This window comes from Oncorhynchus keta, chromosome 13, assembly GCF_023373465.1.
Source record: "Oncorhynchus keta strain PuntledgeMale-10-30-2019 chromosome 13, Oket_V2, whole genome shotgun sequence".
NCBI lineage: Eukaryota > Metazoa > Chordata > Actinopteri > Salmoniformes > Salmonidae > Oncorhynchus > Oncorhynchus keta.
Window position 1 is genome coordinate 4,046,365 of NC_068433.1, and position 24,854 is coordinate 4,071,218.

At 43.9% G+C, this 24,854-nt stretch overlaps 1 protein-coding gene and 2 long non-coding RNA genes across 9 annotated transcripts in view; 1 reads left to right on the forward strand and 2 right to left on the reverse strand.

Annotated features, from left to right (window-relative positions):
* The first annotated feature begins 14,931 nt into the window (after positions 1 to 14,931).
* LOC118374758 (uncharacterized) overlaps positions 14,932 to 24,854 on the forward strand; it is a 49,634-nt gene continuing 39,711 nt past the window's right edge. For 3 of the 6 annotated variants that reach the window (XR_008062213.1, XM_052459123.1, XM_052459124.1), the window contains exons 1-6: positions 14,932 to 15,426; positions 17,700 to 20,015; positions 22,183 to 22,244; positions 22,650 to 22,682; positions 23,099 to 23,401; positions 23,597 to 23,721. Coding sequence is in view for 2 of the 6 variants with exons in the window: in XM_052459123.1 (XP_052315083.1) it covers positions 18,273 to 20,015; positions 22,183 to 22,244; positions 22,650 to 22,682; positions 23,099 to 23,401; positions 23,597 to 23,721 (2,266 nt within the window). In the remaining 4 variants the exon portion in view is untranslated. Of the gene's footprint in view, positions 15,427 to 15,446; positions 15,607 to 17,699; positions 20,016 to 22,182; positions 22,245 to 22,649; positions 22,683 to 23,098; positions 23,402 to 23,596; positions 23,722 to 24,854 lie in introns of those variants that run through there. The other 3 variants (XR_008062214.1, XR_008062216.1, XR_008062217.1) reach the window with 3 other exon arrangements.
* LOC127906645 (uncharacterized) lies at positions 20,592 to 21,861 on the reverse strand. The gene is made up of 3 exons (XR_008062218.1): positions 21,456 to 21,861; positions 21,146 to 21,303; positions 20,592 to 21,032 (listed from the first exon to the last, which is right to left on the reverse strand). It is a non-coding gene; the product is annotated as an uncharacterized LOC127906645 (long non-coding RNA).
* On the reverse strand, positions 23,854 to 24,341 carry LOC127906646 (uncharacterized). 2 transcript variants are annotated; one of them, XR_008062220.1, is made up of 4 exons: positions 24,204 to 24,341; positions 24,090 to 24,158; positions 23,929 to 23,974; positions 23,854 to 23,882 (listed from the first exon to the last, which is right to left on the reverse strand). It is a non-coding gene; the product is annotated as an uncharacterized LOC127906646 (long non-coding RNA). The 2 variants fall into 2 exon arrangements; XR_008062219.1 differs by having other exon boundaries at positions 24,067 to 24,158.

Consider the following 24,854-nt stretch of genomic DNA (forward strand, 5'->3'; position numbering starts at 1 on the left):
AGAGAAGAGAGAGAGAGAGAGAGAGAGAGAGAGAGAGAGAGAGAGAGAGAGAGAGAGAGAGAGAGAGAGATGGTAGAGAGGCAGAGAGAGAGGAAGAGAGAGAGAGAGAGGAAGAGAGAGGCAGAGAGGAGAGAGAGAGAGAGAGAGAGAGAGAGAGAGAGAGAGAGAGAGAGAGAGAGAGAGGTGAGTGTGGTCAACACTCACCTCTACCCTGCTGGGTATCGATTAACAAGTCTGTCCGTCATGTGTTGCCAATCCCTCAGCATGGATTGCAGATAACCCTGTGCTAATCTGATCTATCATTCCAAAATGACTTCCAAACCATGCAGTTACTGTCCTGATCACAACTAAATGGGTTTGGAAACTAAATTGGTATTGAAGAAGGTAGCGCTAACAGTGACCCTTCTTCTGAAATATTATGTTTACTGTAGGACCCTTTAAACAGGGTTCAACTGTAGGACCCTTTAAACAGGGTTCAACTGTAGGACCCTTTAAACAGAGTTCAACAGGGTTCAACTGTAGGACCCTTTAAACAGAGTTCAACAGAGTTCAACTGTAGGACCCTTTAAACAGAGTTCAACAGGGTTCAACTGTAGGACCCTTTAAACAGAGTTCAACAGAGTTCAACTGTAGGACCCTTTAAACAGAGTTCAACTGTAGGACCCTTTAAACAGAGTTCAACTGTAGGACCCTTTAAACAGAGTTCAACTGTAGGACCCTTTAAACAGAGTTCAACTGTAGGACCCTTTAAACAGAGTTCAACAGAGTTCAACTGTAGGACCCTTTAAACAGAGTTCAACTGTAGGACCCTTTAAACAGAGTTCAACAGGGTTCAACTGTAGGACCCTTTAAACAGAGTTCAACTGTAGGACCCTTTAAACAGAGTTCAACTGTAGGACCCTTTAAACAGAGTTCAACTGTAGGACCCTTTAAACAGAGTTCAACTGTAGGACCCTTTAAACAGGGTTCAACTGTAGGACCCTTTAAACAGAGTTCAACAGGGTTCAACTGTAGGACCCTTTAAACAGAGTTCAACTGTAGGACCCTTTAAACAGAGTTCAACTGTAGGACCCTTTAAACAGAGTTCAACAGGGTTCAACTGTAGGACCCTTTAAACAGAGTTCAACAGGGTTCAACTGTAGGACCCTTTAAACAGAGTTCAACTGTAGGACCCTTTAAACAGAGTTCAACAGAGTTCAACTGTAGGACCCTTTAAACAGAGTTCAACTGTAGGACCCTTTAAACAGAGTTCAACTGTAGGACCCTTTAAACAGAGTTCAACAGGGTTCAACTGTAGGACCCTTTAAACAGAGTTCAACTGTAGGACCCTTTAAACAGAGTTCAACAGAGTTCAACTGTAGGACCCTTTAAACAGAGTTCAACAGAGTTCAACTGTAGGACCCTTTAAACAGAGTTCAACAGGGTTCAACTGTAGGACCCTTTAAACAGAGTTCAACTGTAGGACCCTTTAAACAGAGTTCAACTGTAGGACCCTTTAAACAGAGTTCAACAGGGTTCAACTGTAGGACCCTTTAAACAGAGTTCAACTGTAGGACACTTTAAACAGAGTTCAACAGAGTTCAACTGTAGGACCCTTTAAACAGAGTTCAACTGTAGGACCCTTTAAACAGAGTTCAACTGTAGGACCCTTTAAACAGAGTTCAACTGTAGGATCCTTTAAACAGAGTTCAACTGTAGGACCCTTTAAACAGAGTTCAACTGTAGGACACTTTAAACAGAGTTCAACTGTAGGACCCTTTAAACAGAGTTCAACTGTAGGACACTTTAAACAGAGTTCAACTGTAGGATCCTTTAAATAGAGTTCAACAGGGTTCAACTGTAGGACCCTTTAAACAGAGTTCAACAGGGTTCAACTGTAGGACCCTTTAAACAGAGTTTAAACAATGCTTACTTACAGGCTCTAACCAATCGTGCAAAAAAAGGTATTAGGTGAACAATAGGTAGGTAAAGAAATAAAACAACAGTAAAAAGACGGTTATATACAGTAGAGAGGCTATATACAGTAGAGGTTATATATAGTAGAGAGGCTATATACAGTAGAGGTTATATATAGTAGAGAGGCTATAAACAGTAGAGGTTATATATAGTGGAGAGGCTATATACAGTAGAGGTTATATATAGTAGAGAGGCTATAAACAGTAGAGGTTATATATAGTAGAGAGGTTATATATAGTAGAGAGGTTATATATAGTAGAGAGGCTATAAACAGTAGAGGTTATATATAGTAGAGAGGTTATATACAGTAGAGGTTATATATAGTAGAGAGGCTATAAACAGTAGAGAGACTATATTACAGTAGAGAGGTTATATATAGTAGAGAGGCTATAAACAGTAGAGGTTATATATAGTAGAGAGGCTATAAACAGTAGAGAGACTATATACAGTAGAGAGGTTATATATAGTAGAGAGGTTATATATAGTAGAGAGGCTATAAACAGTAGAGGTTATATATAGTAGAGAGGTTATATACAGTAGAGGTTATATATAGTAGAGAGGCTATAAACAGTAGAGAGACTATATACAGTAGAGAGGTTATATATAGTAGAGAGGCTATAAACAGTAGAGGTTATATATAGTAGAGAGGCTATAAACAGTAGAGGTTATATATAGTGGAGAGGCTATATACAGTAGAGAGGTTATATATAGTAGAGAGGCTATAAACAGTAGAGGTTATATATAGTAGAGAGGCTATAAACAGTAGAGGTTATATACAGTAGAGAGGCTATAAACAGTAGAGGTTATATATAGTAGAGAGGCTATATACAGTAGAGGTTATATATAGTAGAGAGGCTATAAACAGTAGAGGTTATATATAGTAGAGAGGCTATAAACAGTAGAGGTTATATACAGTAGAGAGGCTATAAACAGTAGAGGTTATATACTGTAGAGAGGCTATATACAGTAGAGGTTATATACAGTAGAGAGGCTATAAACAGTAGAGGTTATATATAGTAGAGAGGCTATATACAGTAGAGGTTATATACAGTAGAGAGGCTATAAACAGTAGAGGTTATATATAGTGGAGAGGCTATAAAACAGTAGAGGTTATATACTGTAGAGGCTATATACAGTAGAGGTTATATATAGTAGAGAGGCTATAAACAGTAGAGGTTATATATAGTAGAGAGGCTATAAACAGTAGAGGTTATATATAGTAGAGAGGCTATAAACAGTAGGAGGTTATATACAGAGAGGTTATATATAGTAGAGAGGTTATATAAACAGAGTTCAATAGTAGAGAGGCTATAAACAGTAGAGGTTATATATAGTAGAGAGGTTATATACAGTAGAGGTTATATATAGTAGAGAGGCTATAAACAGTAGAGAGACTATATACAGTAGAGAGGTTATATATAGTAGAGAGGCTATAAACAGTAGAGGTTATATATAGTAGAGAGGCTATAAACAGTAGAGAGACTATATACAGTAGAGAGGTTATATATAGTAGAGAGGTTATATATAGTAGAGAGGCTATAAACAGTAGAGGTTATATATAGTAGAGAGGTTATATACAGTAGAGGTTATATATAGTAGAGAGGCTATAAACAGTAGAGAGACTATATACAGTAGAGAGGTTATATATAGTAGAGAGGCTATAAACAGTAGAGGTTATATATAGTAGAGAGGCTATAAACAGTAGAGGTTATATATAGTGGAGAGGCTATATACAGTAGAGAGGTTATATATAGTAGAGAGGCTATAAACAGTAGAGGTTATATATAGTAGAGAGGCTATAAACAGTAGAGGTTATATACAGTAGAGAGGCTATAAACAGTAGAGAGGTTATATATAGTAGAGAGGCTATAAACAGTAGAGGTTATATATAGTAGAGAGGCTATAAACAGTAGAGGTTATATATAGTAGAGAGGCTATAAACAGTAGAGGTTATATATAGTAGAGAGGCTATAAACAGTAGAGGTTATATATAGTAGAGAGGCTATAAACAGTAGAGGTTATATATAGTAGAGAGGCTATAAACAGTAGAGGTTATATACAGTAGAGAGACTATATACAGTAGAGAGGTTATATATAGTAGAGAGGCTATAAACAGTAGAGGTTATATATAGTAGAGAGGCTATAAACAGTAGAGGTTATATACAGTAGAGAGGCTATAAACAGTAGAGGTTATATATAGTAGAGAGGCTATAAACAGTAGAGGTTATATATAGTGGAGAGGCTATAAACAGTAGAGGTTATATACAGTAGAGAGGCTATATACAGTAGAGGTTATATATAGTAGAGAGGCTATATACAGTAGAGGTTATATATAGTAGAGAGGCTATATACAGTAGAGGTTATATATAGTAGAGAGGCTATAAACAGTAGAGGTTATATATAGTAGAGAGGCTATATACAGTAGAGGTTATATACAGTAGAGAGGCTATATACAGTAGAGGTTATATACAGTAGAGAGGCTATATACAGTAGAGGTTATATACAGTAGAGAGGCTATATACAGTAGAGGTTATATATAGTAGAGAGGCTATAAACAGTAGAGGTTATATATAGTAGAGAGGCTATATACAGTAGAGGTTATATACAGTAGAGAGGCTATATACAGTAGAGGTTATATATAGTAGAGAGGCTATAAACAGTAGAGGTTATATATAGTAGAGAGGCTATATACAGTAGAGGTTATATACAGTAGAGAGGCTATATACAGTAGAGGTTATATATAGTAGAGAGGCTATATACAGTAGAGGTTATATATAGTAGAGAGGCTATAAACAGTAGAGGTTATATATAGTGGAGAGGCTATATACAGTAGAGGTTATATATAGTAGAGAGGCTATAAACAGTAGAGGTTATATATAGTAGAGAGGCTATATACAGTAGAGGTTATATATAGTAGAGAGGCTATATACAGTAGAGAGGCTATATACAGTAGAGGGGCTATATACAGTAGAGGGGCTATATACAGTAGAGAGGTTATATACAGTAGAGAGGTTATATACAGTAGAGGCAATATACAGTAGAGAGGTTATATACAGTAGAGGCTTTATACAGTAGAGAGACTATATACAGTAGAGAGGTTAAATACAGTAGGGAGGCTATATACAGTAGAGGGGCTATATACAGCAGAGACTATATACAGTAGAGAGGCTATATACAGTAGAGAGGTTATATACAGTAGGGAGGCTATATACAGTAGAGAGGCTATATACAGTATAGACTATATACAGTAGAGGTTATATACAGTAGGGAGGCTATATACAGTAGAGGGGCTATATACAGTAGAAAGACTATATACAGTAGAGGCTATATACAGTAGAGGCTATATACAGTAGAGGCTACATACAGTAGAGAGGCTATATACAGTAGAGAGGCTATATACAGTAGAGAGGCTCTATACAGTAGAGAGGCTATATACAGTAGAGAGGCTATATACAGTAGAGAGGCTATATACAGTAGAGAGGCTATATACAGTAGCTAGGCTATATACAGTAGCGAGGCTATATACAGTAGAGAGGCTATATACAGTAGGGAGGCTATATACAGTAGAGAGGCTATATACAGTAGAGAGGCTATATACAGTAGAGGCTATATACAGTAGAGAGGCTATATACAGTAGAGAGGCTACATACAGACACCGGTTAGTCAGGCTGATTGAGGTAGCATGTAAACGAATATATAGTTAAAGTGACTATGCATATATGGTATATAGAGGTTGGGGGGCGTCTTATTGCTTGGGGGTAAATAGGTTACAACTCAGCATGTCTACCTACCAGTCAGCTCTATAGGTTACAACTCAGCTCTATAGGTTACAACTCAGCATGTCCACCTACCAGTCAGCTCTATAGGTTACAACTCAGCTCTATAGGTTACAACTCAGCTCTATAGGTTACAACTCAGCATGTCTACCTACCAGTCAGCTCTATAGGTTACAACTCAGCTCTATAGGTTACAACTCAGCATGTCCACCTACCAGTCAGCTCTATAGGTTACAACTCAGCATGTCTACCTACCAGTCAGCTCTATAGGTTACAACTCAGCATGTCCACCTACCAGTCAGCTCTATAGGTTACAACTCAGCATGTCTACCTACCAGTCAGCTCTATAGGATACAACTCAGCATGTCTACCTACCAGTCAGCTCTATAGGTTACAACTCAGCATGTCCACCTACCACTCAGCTCTATAGGTTACAACTCAGCATGTCCACCTACCAGTCAGCTCTATAGGATACAACTCAGCATGTCCACCTACCAGTCAGCTCTATAGGATACAACTCAGCATGTCTACCTATCAGTCAGCTCTATAGGATACAACTCAGCTCTATAGGTTACAACTCAGCTCTATAGGTTACAACTCAGCATGTCCACCTACCAGTCAGCTCTATAGGTTACAACTCAGCATGTCCACCTACCAGTCAGCTCTATAGGTTACAACTCAGCATGTCCACCTACCAGTCAGCTCTATAGGTTACAACTCAGCATGTCTACCTACCAGTCAGCTCTATAGGTTACAACTCAGCATGTCTACCTACCAGTCAGCTCTATAGGTTACAACTCAGCATGTCTACCTACCAGTCAGCTCTATAGGTTACAACTCAGCATGTCTACCTACCAGTCAGCTCTATAGGATACAACTCAGCATGTCCACCTACCAGTCAGCTCTATAGGTTACAACTCAGCATGTCTACCTACCAGTCAGCTCTATAGGTTACAACTCAGCATGTCTTCCTACCAGTCAGCTCTATAGGATACAACTCAGCATGTCTACCTACCAGTCAGCTCTATAGGATACAACTCAGCTCTATAGGTTACAACTCAGCTCTATAGGATACAACTCAGCATGTCCACCTACCAGTCAGCTCTATAGGTTACAACTCAGCATGTCTACCTACCAGTCAGCTCTATAGGATACAACTCAGCATGTCCACCTACCAGTCAGCTCTATAGGTTACAACTCAGCATGTCCACCTACCAGTCAGCTCTATAGGATACAACTCAGCATGTCTACCTACCAGTCAGCTCTATAGGTTACAACTCAGTGGGTCCACCTACCAGTCAGCTCTATAGGTTACAACTCAGCTCTATAGGATACAACTCAGCATGTCCACCTACCAGTCAGCTCTATAGGTTACAACTCAGCTCTATAGGATACAACTCAGCATGTCTACCTACCAGTCAGCTCTATAGGATACAACTCAGCATGTCCACCTACCAGTCAGCTCTATAGGTTACAACTCAGCTCTATAGGATACAACTCAGCATGTCTACCTACCAGTCAGCTCTATAGGTTACAACTCAGCTCTATAGGTTACAACTCAGCATGTCTACCTACCAGTCAGCTCTATAGGTTACAACTCAGCTCTATAGGTTACAACTCAGCATGTCTACCTACCAGTCAGCTCTATAGGTTACAACTCAGCTCTATAGGTTACAACTCAGCATGTCTACCTACCAGTCAGCTCTATAGGTTACAACTCAGCATGTCTTCCTACCAGTCAGCTCTATAGGATACAACTCAGCATGTCTACCTATCAGTCAGCTCTATAGGTTACAACTCAGCTCTATAGGTTACAACTCAGCATGTCTACCTACCAGTCAGCTCTATAGGTTACAACTCAGCTCTATAGGTTACAACTCAGCTCTATAGGTTACAACTCAGCTCTATAGGTTACAACTCAGCATGTCTACCTACCAGTCAGCTCTATAGGTTACAACTCAGCATGTCTACCTACCAGTCAGCTCTATAGGTTACAACTCAGCTCTATAGGTTACAACTCAGCATGTCTACCTACCAGTCAGCTCTATAGGTTACAACTCAGCTCTATAGGTTACAACTCAGCTCTATAGGTTACAACTCAGCTCTATAGGTTACAACTCAGCTCTATAGGTTACAACTCAGCATGTCTACCTACCAGTCAGCTCTATAGGTTACAACTCAGCATGTCTACCTACCAGTCAGCTCTATAGGTTACAACTCAGCTCTATAGGTTACAACTCAGCATGTCTACCTACCAGTCAGCTCTATAGGTTACAACTCAGCATGTCCACCTACCAGTCAGCTCTATAGGTTACAACTCAGCATGTCTACCTACCAGTCAGCTCTATAGGTTACAACTCAGCATGTCTACCTACCAGTCAGCTCTATAGGTTACAACTCAGCATGTCTACCTACCAGTCAGCTCTATAGGTTACAACTCAGCATGTCTACCTACCAGTCAGCTCTATAGGTTACAACTCAGCATGTCTACCTACCAGTCAGCTCTATAGGTTACAACTCAGCATGTCTACCTACCAGTCAGCTCTATAGGTTACAACTCAGCATGTCTACCTACCAGTCAGCTCTATAGGTTACAACTCAGCATGTCTACCTACCAGTCAGCTCTATAGGTTACAACTCAGCATGTCTACCTACCAGTCAGCTCTATAGGTTACAACTCAGCTCTATAGGTTACAACTCAGCATGTCTACCTACCAGTCAGCTCTATAGGTTACAACTCAGCATGTCTACCTACCAGTCAGCTCTATAGGTTACAACTCAGCATGTCTACCTACAACTCAGCTCTATAGGTTACAACTCAGCATGTCTACCTACCAGTCAGCTCTATAGGTTACAACTCAGCATGTCTACCTACCAGTCAGCTCTATAGGTTACAACTCAGCATGTCTACCTACCAGTCAGCTCTATAGGTTACAACTCAGCATGTCTACCTACCAGTCAGCTCTATAGGTTACAACTCAGCATGTCCACCTACCAGTCAGCTCTATAGGTTACAACTCAGCATGTCTACCTACCAGTCAGCTCTATAGGTTACAACTCAGCATGTCTACCTACCAGTCAGCTCTATAGGTTACAACTCAGCATGTCTACCTACCAGTCAGCTCTATAGGTTACAACTCAGCATGTCTACCTTACCAGTCAGCTCTATAGGTTACAACTCAGCATGTCTACCTACCAGTCAGCTCTATAGGTTACAACTCAGCATGTCTTCCTACCAGTCAGCTCTATAGGTTACAACTCAGCATGTCTACCTACCAGTCAGCTCTATAGGTTACAACTCAGCATGTCTACCTACCAGTCAGCTCTATAGGTTACAACTCAGCATGTCTACCTACCAGTCAGCTCTATAGGTTACAACTCAGCATGTCTACCTACCAGTCAGCTCTATAGGTTACAACTCAGCATGTCTTCCTACCAGTCAGCTCTATAGGTTACAACTCAGCATGTCTACCTACCAGTCAGCTCTATAGGTTACAACTCAGCATGTCTACCTACCAGTCAGCTCTATAGGTTACAACTCAGCATGTCTTCCTACCAGTCAGCTCTATAGGATACAACTCAGCATGTCTACCTACCAGTCAGCTCTATAGGTTACAACTCAGCATGTCTACCTACCAGTCAGCTCTATAGGTTACAACTCAGCATGTCTACCTACCAGTCAGCTCTATAGGTTACAACTCAGCATGTCTACCTATCAGTCAGCTCTATAGGTTACAACTCAGCTCTCTATAGGTTACAACTCAGCTCTATAGGTTACAACTCAGCTCTATAGGTTACAACTCAGCATGTCTACCTACCAGTCAGCTCTATAGGTTACACCTCAGCATGTCTACCTACCAGTCAGCTCTATAGGTTACAACTCAGCATGTCTACCTACCAGTCAGCTCTATAGGTTACAACTCAGCATGTCCACCTACCAGTCAGCTCTATAGGTTACAACTCAGCATGTCCACCTACCAGTCAGCTCTATAGGTTACAACTCAGCATGTCTACCTATCAGTCAGCTCTATAGGTTACAACTCAGCTCTATAGGTTACAACTCAGCATGTCTACCTACCAGTCAGCTCTATAGGTTACAACTCAGCTCTATAGGTTACAACTCAGCTCTATAGGTTACAACTCAGCTCTATAGGTTACAACTCAGCATGTCTACCTACCAGTCAGCTCTATAGGATACAACTCAGCATGTCTACCTACCAGTCAGCTCTATAGGTTACAACTCAGCTCTATAGGTTACAACTCAGCTCTATAGGTTACAACTCAGCATGTCTACCTACCAGTCAGCTCTATAGGATACAACTCAGCATGTCTACCTACCAGTCAGCTCTATAGGTTACAACTCAGCTCTATAGGTTACAACTCAGCATGTCTACCTACCAGTCAGCTCTATAGGTTACAACTCAGCTCTATAGGTTACAGTGTTCCCTGATGGTTAATTTATCGTTTAGGTTATGTTTTCGGCACGATAGTTAAGAACTCTGGGACTCAAAGGAGCCGATGTCGTAACCCGACTCCCACGTCATGTGACGAGGGAACTGTCAATCAAACAGGGAAATGCCAATCACTCAGTCTGTGATGCATTCCAAAACAGAGAGAGGTCAAAGTAGAAGTTCTCTAATCACAGGTGTGTGTGTGTGTGTGTGTGTGTGTGTGTGTGTGTGTGTGTGTGTGTGTGTGTGTGTGTGTGTGTGTGTGTGTGTGTGTGTGTGTGTGTGTGTGTGTGTGTGTGTGAATGAGTTCATTGGTTTGAGACATAGAGCCTGTGAAAGTCTGACATGGGACAGAGATGACAGCCCAAAATAAATAAAAAACACGGGACACCCCCCACCCCCCCAGTCCAGCTGTCCCAGGGTTGTCTAGTGTAAAGCCTCTGTGGCACGGAGTTAGCCTGCCACTCGTCCCCTGGATAATAATTTAATCACAATACTGATTTATATCTGAGAACAATATCTGATAGAGGGATACTATCTAACTCTCTGTGTCCCATTAGAATTACAAAACTAAGGCTGTGTTCCAACACACACAGGGAGTCTGACAACACAGCTGATAGGAAGGCTCTCCAACCTCCTATTATAAAACCCAAGGCAATGTTTCAATTGGAATACTATCATATCATATTACTGCCACTGCTGAGCCCAAATCACTGCTTCATCCTGATGAAATAGTATCTAGGGGTCATTATAAATCACTGCTTCATCCTAATGAAATAGTATCTAGGAGTCATTATAAATCACTGCTTCATCCTAATGAAATAGTATCTAGGAGTCATTATAAACCACTGCTTCATCCTAATGAAATAGTATCTAGGAGTCATTATAAATCACTGCTTCATCCTAATGAAATAGTATCTAGGAGTCATTATAAATCACTGCTTCATCCTAATGAAATAGTATCTAGGAGTCATTATAAATCACTGCTTCATCCTAATGAAATAGTATGTGGGAGTCATTATAAATCACTGCTTCATCCTAATGAAATAGTATCTAGGAGTCATTATAAATCACTGCTTCATCCTAATGAAATAGTATCTAGGAGTCATTATAAATCCTGCTTCATCCTAATGAAATAGTATCTAGGGGTCATTATAAACCACTGCTTCATCCTAATGAAATAGTATCTAGGAGTCATTATAAATCACTGCTTCATCCTAATGAAATAGTATCTAGGAGTCATTATAAATCACTGCTTCATCCTAATGAAATAGTATCTAGGAGTCATTATAAATCACTGCTTCATCCTAATGAAATAGTATGTGGGAGTCATTATAAATCACTGCTTCATCCTAATGAAATAGTATCTAGGAGTAATTATGACTGTGTCCCTGTCGTTTCCCTGTGATGGAGTAGTGGGACTGTGTCACTGTCGTTTCCCTGTGATGGAGTAGTGGGACTGTGTCCCTGTCGTTTCCCTGCGATGGAGTAGTGGGACTGTGTGCCTGTCGTTTCCCTGTGATGGAGTAGTGGGACTGTGTCCCTGTCGTTTCCCTGCGATGGAGTAGTGGGACTGTGTGCCTGTCGTTTCCCTGTGATGGAGTAGTGGGACTGTGTCCCTGTCGTTTCCCTGTGATGGAGTAGTGGGACTGTGTGCCTGTCGTTTCCCTGTGATGGAGTAGTGGGACTGTGTGCCTGTCGTTTCCCTGTGATGGAGTAGTGGGACTGTGTCCCTGTCGTTTCCCTGTGATGGAGTAGTGGGACTGTGTCCCTGTCGTTTCCCTGTGATGGAGTAGTGGGACTGTGTCCCTGTCGTTTCCCTGTGATGGAGTAGTGGGACTGTGTCCCTGTCGTTTCCCTGTGATGGAGTAGTGGGACTGTGTCCCTGTCGTTTCCCTGTGATGGAGTAGTGGGACTGTGTCCCTGTCGTTTCCCTGTGATGGAGTAGTGGGACTGTGTGCCTGTCGTTTCCCTGTGATGGAGTAGTGGGACTGTGTCCCTGTCGTTTCCCTGTGATGGAGTAGTGGGACTGTGTGCCTGTCGTTTCCCTGTGATGGAGTAGTGGGACTGTGTGCCTGTCGTTTCCCTGTGATGGAGTAGTGGGACTGTGTCCCTGCCGTTTCCCTGTGATGGAGTAGTGGGACTGTGTGCCTGTCGTTTCCCTGTGATGGAGTAGTGGGACTGTGTCCCTGTCGTTTCCCTGTGATGGAAGGGTAGTGGGACTGTGTCCCTGTTGTTTCCCTGTGATGGAGTAGTGGGACTGTGTGCCTGTCGTTTCCCTGTGATGGAGTAGTGGGACTGTGTCCCTGTCGTTTCCCTGTGATGGAAGGGTAGTGGGACTGTGTCCCATCCTTCTCCTCCTGCTTCATCTCTCCATCCTTCTCCTCCTGCCACATCTCCTCCTGCTTCATCTCTCCATCCTCTCCTCCTGCCACATCTCCTCCTGCCTCATCTCTCCATCCTCCTCCTCCTGCCTCATCTCTCCATCCTTCTCCTCCTGCCTCATCTCTCCATCCTTCTCCTCCTGCCTCATCTCTCCATCCTTCTCCTGCCTCATGTGATGTGGGGACTCTCCATCCTTCTCCTGCCTCATCTCTCCATCCTTCTCCTGCCTCATCTTCCATCCTTCTCCTGCCTCATCTCTCCATCCTTCTCCTCCTGCCACATCTCCTCTCCTCCTGCCTGATCTCTCCATCCTTCTCCTCCTGCCTCATCTCTCCATCCTTCTCCTGCCTCATCTCTCCATCCTTCTCCTCCTGCCTCATCTCTCCATCCTTCTCCTCCTGCCACATCTCTCCATCCTCCCCTCCTGCCTCATCTCTCCATCCTTCTCCTCCTGCCTCATCTCTCCATCCTTCTCCTGCCTCATCTCTCCATCCTTCTCCTCCTGCCACATCTCCTCTCCTCCTGCCTCATCTCTCCATCCTTCTCCTCCTGCCTCATCTCTCCATCCTTCTCCTCCTGCCTCATCTCTCCATCCTTCTCCTCCTGCCTCATCTCTCCATCCTTCTCCTCCTGCCACATCTCTCCATCCTTCCCCTCCTGCCTCATCTCTCCATCCTTCCCCTCCTGCCTCATCTCTCCATCCTTCTCCTCCTGCCACATCTCTCCATCCTTCTCCTGCCTCATCTCTCCATCCTTCTCCTCCTGCCACATCTCCTCTCCTCCTGCCTCATCTCTCCATCCTTCCCCTCCTGCCTCATCTCTCCATCCTTCCCCTCCTGCCTCATCTCTCCATCCTTCTCCTCCTGCCTCATCTCTCCATCCTTCTCCTGCCTCATCTCTCCATCCTTCTCCTCCTGCCACATCTCCTCCTCCTCCTGCCTCATCTCTCCATCCTTCTCCTCCTGCCACATCTCTCCATCCTCCCTCCTGCCTCATCTCTCCATCCTTCCCTCCTGCCTCATCTCTCCATCCTTCTCCTGCCTCATCTCTCCATCCTTCTCCTCCTGCCACATCTCCTCCTCCTCCTGCCTCATCTCTCCATCCTTCTCCTCCTGCCTCATCTCTCCATCCTTCTCCTCCTGCCTCATCTCTCCATCCTTCTCCTCCTGCCTCATCTCTCCATCATTCTCCTCCTGCCAAATCTCTCCATCCTTCCCCTCCTGCCTCATCTCTCCATCCTTCTCCTCCTGCCTCATCTCTCCATCCTTCTCCTCCTGCCTCATCTCTCCATCCTTCTCCTCCTGCCTCATCTCTCCATCCTTCTCCTCCTGCCTCATCTCTCCATCCTTCTCCTCCTGCCTCATCTCTCCATCCTTCCCCTCCTGCCTCATCTCTCCATCCTTCTCCTCCTGCCTCATCTCTCCATCCTTCCCCTCCTGCCTCATCTCTCCATCCTTCTCCTCCTGCCTCATCTCTCCATCCTTCTCCTCCTGCCACATCTCTCCATCCTTCTCCTCCTGCCACATCTCTCCATCCTTCTCCTCCTGCCTCATCTCTCCATCCTTCTCCTCCTGCCTCATCTCTCCATCCTTCTCCTCCTGCCTCATCTCTCCATCCTTCTCCTCCTGCCTCATCTCTCCATCCTTCTCCTCCTGCCACATCTCCTGCCTCATCTCTCCATCCTTCTCCTCCTGCCTCATCTCTCCATCCTTCTCCTCCTGCCACATCTCTCCATCCTTCCCCTTCTGCCTCATCTCTCCATCCTTCTCCTCCTGCCTCATCTCTCCATCCTTCTCCTCCTGCCTCATCTCTCCATCTCTCCATCCTCTCCTCCTGCCACATCTCTCCATCCTTCTCCTCCTGCCACATCTCTCCATCATTCTCCTCCTGCCTCATCTCTCCATCCTTCTCCTCCTGCCTCATCTCTCCATCCTTCTCCTCCTGCCACATCTCTCCATCCTTCTCCTCCTGCCTCATCTCTCCTCCTGCCTCATCTCTCCATCCTTCTCCTCCTGCCACATCTCTATTCACATCTCCATGTCTGGTGGAATACTCAACAGTGGTGCTTATTTGAACCTGGGCCCCTCCTGCATGCATTAAAACAGTGTCAGCCCTATGAGCTCAAGCCTATAACATTAGCTTGAGGAGCTAACACATAATTTACGAGTTGGTCAGTTGCTTATCTGTGAATGTTATGCTGTAGGGCTAGAGTTCCCCCGTCTGGTGAAATGTTTTTCATGCAATGTATTTCTATCTACAGCTCTGTTTTCATTTGGTCGGGTCTGTGTGTTGTGGGAGGAGTGAAATAAACGAAAGAGCACATCGGTTTTACTTAGTTTTACCACAGAGATAACATATGGTATTGAGAGGAAGCCAAGTGGCCGGGAGTGGGAGGTGGAACGTGATGTAGTTTGGCTGACATTTGGCTAATTTTCTAATTGATTAAACATTTAATCTCAATACAGTTCTGTCAACCAAAACTAGAATATGTTACGAACAAAGTGGACTAAGTTTTGTAGACACTGCCTTTTGCCAAAGGTGTAAAAAAAGAAGAAGTGCGTTGTTTAGGAGTGAAATGGGAATCGAGTTATTGCACATGCGCAGTTCATAGTAAGCGTTCCCTAACGGAAATATGCCAACTTCTGCTTAGAACACGCCAATAGGATCTCGCGAGTTTATGCTTGGCTCCGCCCACTATGACTCGTTTGGAAACGACAGGCTGTGGTCTATCTTGGTATATGTTATAAAAAAAAATATATCTTTGGTCAAGCGTCCGGAGCCGCCGGAAAAGAGAGAAAAATTCAGTAAACTACGAGATATCTACATAGAAAACAACCGAAAAAAATAAATAAGGAAAGGTATGTCACAAAAAACATATATTTTAGATGACAGAGGAGATTTTGTTGTCCATATCTTTTGATTTTAAAACGGACAACACCGTCCGTCTGGAAGTAGAAACTGTCGGTTTGGCCTCTGCGAAACAGGAAATCCAACATGGCGGGCTGATTGTTTGCGGAAAGTTGAAACGGCAAATCCAAGTAACTAGTTAAACCTTAAACCTAGTCAACAACCAATGTTGTGGTTTTTCCTGTGAAAATCTGTACAATACATTACATATTTGGCGAAGGGCCCAATATCTTTGGATGTAGCACGTGATTGTTTGGCTAGCGATGCTAATCGGCTAACTGTTTGTTAGCCTGTGAAACACTTCACACCGCTGACGTGGGTTCATTCGTGTTAGTGAAGTGTTACACATTGGCCGATTTTTTTTTCTTTTTCTTATTTGTGAATTTGCATGGCTATCGATTCTGCATTTGTGTTGTGAAAGGCATTTTGCAAGTTGTACCACTAGCTAGCTGGTTGTCTCGCCGCCTGCTGATGACTAATGCTTTTCAGCCAGTTGAGGACGCGGCTCTTTATTCCCCCAAGAAGCAAATGGCGTTTTTAAAAGATACGACTTTTAGGTCCATTTTAAAAAAAATATATATATTTTTATATTTATTTTGGATTCGATTTGTTCTTTTAGATTAACATCTCCAACCAACGTTTTTTGCTTGCAGGTGAACATTTACATTGTAGCTGTAACTTGTTTTTTTAACAAACGACTGTTCTGCAAGGGGAAGTTTTAAGAGCCCCAACACGTTACGCCTTGATCTGACCGACATCAATGCTGCGTAAATACATTCTGCAGTCAAACTTTTTTTTCATTATACAATCCAAAATGTTTTGTGGATATGTGTGCAGCAGAAATTCAATATTCACCTTTTTCTACTGTTTCTTTAAGTCTACGCTAAATAAATAAATCCAACGTATGCATCACAGGGAACGCACCGCAACTGCCTCTGCAATGCTGCTGAGTTCCATTGGAAGTGAATGCTCTAGTGTACCATGACACCTTGTGCACACCGGTTGCTTTAACACCTCTTAAGGATCCGCCCCTTATTATTTTTTTTTAGCTGAAATGACATACCTAACGGACTGACTACATCGCTAGCTTTGTGTGTGCAAGCGTTGCAAAGTAAATGTAGAAATCTATATTATTCAATTATGGCACTCACACTGCTTGCGCGCCATCATCTGGTTGTGATATAGTCGCCTTCTGCTACTATTTCCGTTCTACAGCATACGGTCGGCCGCTTACGTTCGATATTTCCAACGTAGGGTACCACACAGAAACGCACCTGCCTCTGCAACGCTGCGAGGCGAACGCGACGTTACGTTGGAAACAAATGTAATTCTGGTGATACCAAAAAATGCGTTGTCGCTGTGTTCGGCGGCGTGCGTCAAATTCAGTGTTCTGTAGTAACTTGTGTTCGCGGTGTGTTCTTTTAAAAACCTAAAGGTTAAATTAATAAATTAACCTTTTTTTTTTATTTAGATTTAGGGTAACCCACACGGCCATGTTTACGGAAAACAGACCGAAGGCCGTCCGAAAACACGTGTGTAAATGTGTTGTTGTCGTCTACAACTGTGATGAAACGGGTTAAATCATTATTATTGTATTTGGTCAATTATTTTGATGTGAGATTTCTAGTTTCTAGAATCGTACCGGCAATTTTGATGATTCTATTTATTGTTTAGATGGATTATTTGTCTCATTTGTCTTCTAGAGCCAATTAACCTTTAAACAGAACATGTAAGATCCTTGAACTATTAAGCAGTAAAGTTAGGCCCCGTTCGTCCGGCATTGGGCTTAATAATAATAATAATAAATACAATGTTTCTCGCTAATAGATGTTGCTTTTTTGTTCCGCTGCCACATTGTAGAATCATGTATTAACATAGTAAAATGTATTTATATATTGTATTTATATATACTTTAGCTGAATCTGAATCTGATCCACAACTGTTACTTTAGCTACAGTAGTATTTGATACCTGTTTTGAATTTCTGAATCGACTGTTTGTCTTTGTTTTATCCCATTCTTTTTGGTCAATGTCGCTATTATAGTATATTATATTTTGTTGTACATGATATGAAGTATCAATATCAGTTGTTAATGTCTAATCTTCGTTAGAAAGCTGTTCGCCTTTCTTTCAAATTTCACTAAAACTGTGTGTTAAGTTTGTACGTTTTTACAATGACCACCTATTCCCCCCCCCCTTCCTGTCTGTTCCCTGTTTGCTTGCAGTTTTTAGTTTTCTCCAGTGAAGACATATGAACAATCCTCTGTCTAGACCTAAGCAACAGAAGCCCGATGTTCTAGAAGTTGTGCTAGAACAGTTTGACCTGGATCGGAACTGATTTTGAAAGTGCTTGTGTGAAACAAAATGGAAACTGACCAAACTGATCAATCCACAAAAAGCCAGTCTTGTTTTCCAGTTTGATTACTACTGTCTATAGCCCTGTCACAGGACGAGTCAGAGAGAGAAGACCAACCAATAATCCTCCTCTCTGTGTCTTTCTCCTCTCCAACTCTTTCAGCTTTGCGTTGCTATTGGAGCGTTGTGCTGCTCCCCTTTCGAGCCCGCTGAGTCTGATTGGAGGGCTGGGAGTTGGAATCCCGCCCCCGCAGCGCCTCTTATGCCACGCCTCCCTGCTTCTGGCCCAGCTCAAAGCACAGCTCGCCATCAATCAGCTCGTTGCCGCGGGAAACATCGCCAACGCCGTTACCTGCACCAACCATCCACTACCCTCCCCTCACCCCCATCCTCCTCTTGCCCTCTTCTTCAACCTCTTGAAAGCGGCATCCACCACCAATAACATGTACCATCCCCTATATAATCCGTTAGGGGGTCAGTACTCTTCACAAGCCCAGAGAACACCAGCTCAGATGGGGCGGTATGGACTCACACAAGCCCAGTCCGGGATGGACCCTCTGTTGGCCTCACGCCTGGGTCTGGGCCCTGTCTCTGCTGGTGGTTCCTCTGGTTTTTCCAGCCAGGGGGGCATGATGTCCTCGATGGGGTACAACCTGGGGCAGAGATCAACCGGGATGACCCCGGAGTTGGAGATAGACCACCACATCCGCTGGGCCAGAGAGGACGTGAGACTGCTCAGCCAGATGGTGCAGCAGAAACAGAACCAGCAGATCCAAATGAATCTTCGCCTGAATCGCAACCCCGGGGATGAGCTTTCATCTAGGGTAGGGATGGGTAGCTACACCTCTGGCCGGTCCTGCAGCGACCAGCAGAGCTCCATGGCCTCCTGGTCTGGCCACGTGACCCAGTCTGCTTCCTCTAAGCTCTTCTCCTCCCCCCTCCCTCAATCGTCCCCTTCCACCTCCCAGATGTACCAAAGCCAAACCTCTGGGTTTGGTGGTGCGGGAGAGCCGGGACCCACCTCAATGGGTTCTGAGGCGCCCCTGAGTGTCTCCGATCCTCCAGCCCGGTACACACCAGAGTCCGCCAGCAACATCCTGGCAAGTTTTGGCTTGTCCAACGAGGACTTGGAGCTCCTGAGCCAATATCCAGACGATCAGCTGACCCCAGACAACCTGCCCTTCATCCTCAGAGACATCTGCATCCGTAAGGCCAATAGAAACATGGATGTGGACAATCGGCATGACAACAGACCCAGCCCGGGGTCGGACCGGGGAGGACAGAGCAAAGTTATCGATTATGGAAATATTGATGCTTCTAAATACGACAGTTATGACAATGTTCGATCCAATAGTTACGGCGGACAAGGTCCGCTCCCGAAAGAGTCGATGAAATACTCTGTCAGAGACTCTCCAAGCGGGCACACCGGTACACCGTATGGCAGTGTTGGCAGATCCATGACCTCAGTCCTTTCCGAGCAACAGCAGAGTTCTATCTCTCTCCCCAAGAATGACAACGACACTCGTATCGGTCTTCCTCCGCCTTCCAGCCTAACCCAAAAGACCCTCAAAACCCACGACTTATCGAAAGCAGCACCCAAACCTATGAACATCCCTGTCCATGGCGGAGACCAAGGACTCGACCGACTCCTCTCATCTCAGAATCGAGGCGCTGCTCGAGGCCAAGTTCAGCCTCGGTCCGACCTGGTGGTTCTTAGTGGTGCAGTCGGAGGAGATGCAAGACTCAAGATCGGAGGTATCCCGGTGGGGATTCCTCCTCCCACGCCACCCCTCATGTGGCCTCCCTTATTCCCCGTCATGAATCCATCGGTTCCCCCTCCCGGTCACGTTCCGGTGACTTGTCCGCCTCCTCAGATGGGTCCGCCTCCCCAGATTGGTCCGCCTCCCCGGATGGGTCCGCCTCCCCTGGTGGGTCCGCCTCCCCTTTTGGGTCCGCCTCCCTTGGTGGGTCCGCCTCCCCTGTTGGGTCCGCCTCCCCAGATTGGTCCGCCTCCCCCGATGGGTCCGCCTCCCCCGATGTTCCAGCAGATCAACATCCCACCCCCAACGTTGATGGTGCCGACGAGGTTGCCGGCCCCGACCACGATGAGCGATTACTCCGCAGCTTCTCCCAGAATCTTTCCTCATACCTGTTCTCTCTGTAACGTAGAATGTGCCCAGCTAAAGGTGAGTTTTCGTCATACTATAACCTGAGTTTTCGTCATACTATATATAACCTGTCTTGACCAGACCTGGGTTGAGATACCATTTCAAATACGTAGAGTTTTTTTTTCTCTAGCCCAAGGAGCTGTTCAATTCTGGTCCTCGAAGGCCCGAAACGCGACATTTGTTTTTGCTTCAGACCCTGGTATCCCGGGTCTGAATCAGTCCCAGATAATTAAACCGGTGTTTTGGCCCTCCAATGACAGCCTTGCTCCAGCCTGCCTTGATTGCAGTTTCGGGAGTTTAATGAAGCAAATATAAATGATTTGGAATGTGAACCCAGGTCTTGAACCCCTTCCTACTGACTTTTTTGGTTTTGTGTATTTTTGAACCCCATGTTGTATCTCAAGGCTTCTCTTTGTTGAATGTGTTTCCATTTTGTTAATTCAAAAACGTAAGTCTAGCTATGAAGCGATTACCACTTGTTGCCCCCCCCACACCACCCACAATGCACGGTGAGTTGAGATGTACTAAAACAGATGGAAATAATGTGAAAATGCTTTTTTAGAGTAAAATATTAGCAAGTTGACTCGAGGAATATGTAAACATTAAATCCTGGACAGCATTCAACATTATATTGTAATTATTGAATACTGTATGTCATCTATCTCTATATATCTCTATCTCACGCGAACCCCTGGATACGGTGTAAACCAATGACAGTAACTCAACATTATATTGTAATTATTGAATACTGTATGTTATGAGATTTAAAAAAAAAAAATTGAGATTTTTTTTTTTCAAACTTCTTGAAATATTGTAATTGTATTTGTATATAAAGGCCTTGTTGACTTTATAAGACATTGAGTTTAATGTGTGACTTTCGATGACCATGATTTGCCCGAGGCAGACGGTGTTTTGAAGATGTTTTGACTCTGTGTAAACAGTTACCCCTTGTTCTATCAATAGGCCTTTACCGTGGTCAATTAATGAATGGTTTAGATAACTATGCCACATGTATCTATTGATATCTATCTCTACCTCTCTATCTCTACCTATCTATATCTCTCTATATGTCTATATCTATCTCTATATATATATATATATCTATCTCTCTATATATCTCTTCTATATCTATTGATATCTATCTCTACCTCTCTATCTCTACCTATCTATATCTCTCTATATGTCTATATCTATCTCTATATATATATATATATCTATCTCTCTATATATCTCTCTATATATATCTCTCTATATATCTCTCTCTATATCTATTGATATATATCTATCGATATCTACCTATCTCTACCTATCTATATCTTTCTATATGTTTATCTGTTTATATCTATCTCTATATCTATCTCTATATATCTCTATATCTATCTATCTCTATCTATCGATATATATCTCTCTATCTATCTCTATCTATCGATATATATCTCTATATCTATCTATCTCTACCTATCTATATCTTTCTATATGTTTATCTGTTTATATCTATCTCTATATCTATCTCTATATATCTCTATATCTATCTATCGATATATATCTCTATATCTATCTATCGCTATCTATCGATATATATCTCTATATCTATCTATCTCTATCTATCGATATATATCTATCTATCTATCTCTATCTATCGATATATATCTCTCGATCTCTATATCTATCTCTACCTATCTATATCTCTCTCTATATATTTCTATCGATATATATATATATATATTTCTATCGATATATATATATATATCTCTATCTATCTCACTCGAACCCCCGGTGTAAACCAATGACAGTAACTCACCACATACTCCTCTACTAATTTTTCAGCCAATTTATCTAGTTACTTTGTAAATATTTTTTTTGTTGGGGGAGAAGATGGCTGCCGAGAGAATCCGTTCCAGAGAATCTACAGAGAAGATTCCAGATGCTGCTTTCCCCGTCAGACCCCCCTCCAACAGACTCTTGCCGTACCTACCTAATGTTGTTCTTGGTAGAACAGGCAGCGTGTGTAACTAGGCTGCGTAACTAGGCTATTTGTGTGTAGTATAGCGTTTTTAACTGACTCCTGCTATGTAAAGGCAGAGAAATTTGACTTTTTGCACTAGCTGCAAGGTGGGAAAACAAACTGATATTGAAAGGCCTTGTTTGAGGGCAGACTGACTGTCGTCTCTGTTTTGACCAACAGAACTGGATTGCTCATCAAAACACCAGCCTCCACATCGACAACTGCCGGCTGCTCAGGAAATTGTGGGTTTATGTCTCCTGTCTTTTGTTTTTTAAAATATAATGTCTGCCTGGCTCTTTCTAAATTGAGTATTTTCCTCGTGTCCTCTCCCCTCATCTCCTCCTCTTAAGTCCATTGGAGGAGAAAGTCCTAGTGGACTCGATAGCTTCTCCTCCTCTTAAGTCCATTGGAGGAGAAAGTCCTAGTGGACTCGATAGTCCATTGGAGGAGAAAGTCTCCTCCTCTTAAGTCCATTGGAGGAGAAAGTCCTAGTGGACTCGATAGCTTCTCCTCCAATACAGCTGAGAAAAGGAGGTCGAGGGAAATGAGAATGTGAGGGAATCGCAGAAAGGCGAATTGATATCTATGATCCCAACGATCGCCATCACGTTGTACATTCATGCTAATCTCCTTTTTCCTTCTTCCAGGTATCCTGACTGGAACGGGGAAACTGTATCAGGGTGAGGAAGTTCCCCTGTACTGGGTTCTAAAAGTACTGTACTGGGTTCTAAAGTACTGTACTGGGTTCTAAAGCACTGTACTGGGTTCTAAAGTACTGTACTGGGTTCTAAAGCACTGTACTGGGTTCTAAAGTACTGTACTGGGTTCTAAAGTACTGTACTGGGTTCTAAAGTACTGTACTGGGTTCTAAAGTACTGTACTGGGTTCTAAAGTACTGTACTGGGCTCTAAAGTACTGTACTGGGTTCTAAAGTACTGTACTGGGTTCTAAAGTAGAAGGGATCCCTCTGAATGTCGCTGACTCAGTTATGAGCTTACATTTTAAACCAGAATGACTTCTTCAGGCTGTGCTTACTGGCCTAGTTCCCTTCTCTCCTTCTCTCTCTTTCTCCATCCTCTCCTCTCTCTCTCTCCAGCCCTGCTGCCAGTAGAAATGACAACAACCAGAGTTCCTCCAAACGTCGCCAGACCAACTCCCGTTCTCTGTCCCGTTCTCCTTCTCCTCGCCTCTCCTCCTACCGCACCACTTCCTCCTCCTCTGCTCGCCGACCTCGATCCCGGGAACGATCCCGATCCCGGGAACGTAGACACAGCTCCGGCAGACGGCATTCCCGGTCTCCTGGTTCGCGTCGGGAGCGTGACCCTCCGGCGTCGTCGTCTTCGCACCGGGATCGGGAACGTCGGCGTTCGCCCCAGACATCTTCTTCATCCCGGAGGAGGTAAGATGACAGAAAAGTCAATAGACTGTATTGTAGTGCTTTTTAAAATTGTATCTATAGTTGATAAAACATTTTTTTTTTCTTCAGATGAATGAAAGCTACTCTATGATTTTAAAATGTCTATTTATATCTGAATATTTTTTTTAACGTCTAATAAAGTCAATTCAAATAATTTAATTTAATTAATTCATCCAGGTCGCGTTCTAGGAGCTATGAGCGTCGGGAGGCGAGGAAGAGCAGCCCTCCAGGAGGAGTGAAGGGCAGACAGCAGAAGTCTAGCAGTGCTGAGAGACTGGCCAAGAAACTACTGGAGTCATCTGGTAAGAGAAAGAGAGAGAGGGAGAACAATTATCCTGTTTACAGCCCGGTGAGGAGACGGCTTTTAGCCCGGGGCTAAATGAGTGTTCACACATTCTAAAGTGGCCTAGCACTGACCTTAGCCCGGGGTTAACACTGACCTTAGCCCGGGGTTGACACTGACCTTAGCCCAGGGTTGACACTGACCTTAGCCCAGGGTTGACACTGACCTTAGCCCAGGGTTGACACTGACCTTAGCCCAGGGTTAACACTGACCTTAGCCCGGGGTTAACACGGACCATAGCCCGGGGTTAACACTGACCTTAGCCCGGGGTTAACACTGACCATAGCCCGGGGTTAACACTGACCTTAGCCCGGGGTTAACACTGACCTTAGCCCGGGGTTAACACTGACCTTAGCCCGGGGTTAACACTGACCTTAGCCCGGGGTTAACACTGACCTTAGCCCGGGGTTAACACTGACCTAGCCCGGGGTTAACACTGACCTTAGCCCGGGGTTAACACTGACCTTAGCCCGGGGTTAACACTGACCTTAGCCCGGGGTTGACACTGACCTTAGCCCGGGGTTGACACTGACCTTAGCCCGGGGTTGACACTGACCTTAGCCCGGGGTTGACACTGACCTTAGCCCGGGTTAACAGTTGACACTGACCTTAGCCCAGGGACAGTCTTAGCCTGAAGGTTAGCCCAGGGTCTTAGCCTGAAGGTTAGCCCAGGGACAGTTAACACTGACCTTAGCCTGGGTTAAGGGACAGTCTTACCTTAGCCCGGGGCCAGTCTTAGCCTGAAGGATGGCCCAGGGACAGTCTTAGCCTGAAGGTTAGCCCAGGGACAGTCTTAGCCTGAAGGTTAGCCCAGGGACAGTCTTAGCCTGAAGGTTAGCCCAGGGACAGTCTTAGCCTGAAGGTTAGCCCAGGGACAGTCTTAGCCTGAAGGTTAGCCCAGGGACAGTCTTAGCCTGAAGGTTAGCCCAGGGACAGTCTTAGTCTGAAGGATAGCCCAGGGTTAATGATGCATTGTGAAGAGGTGCAGTTGAATCTCAATGGTCTTTCCTTGATTCCTTTCGCCTTCAAAAGTGGGGGAGGAACTTCAGCTTTTCTCCTCCAATTAGTTTTGAGATGGAAGGTAAGTCGAGA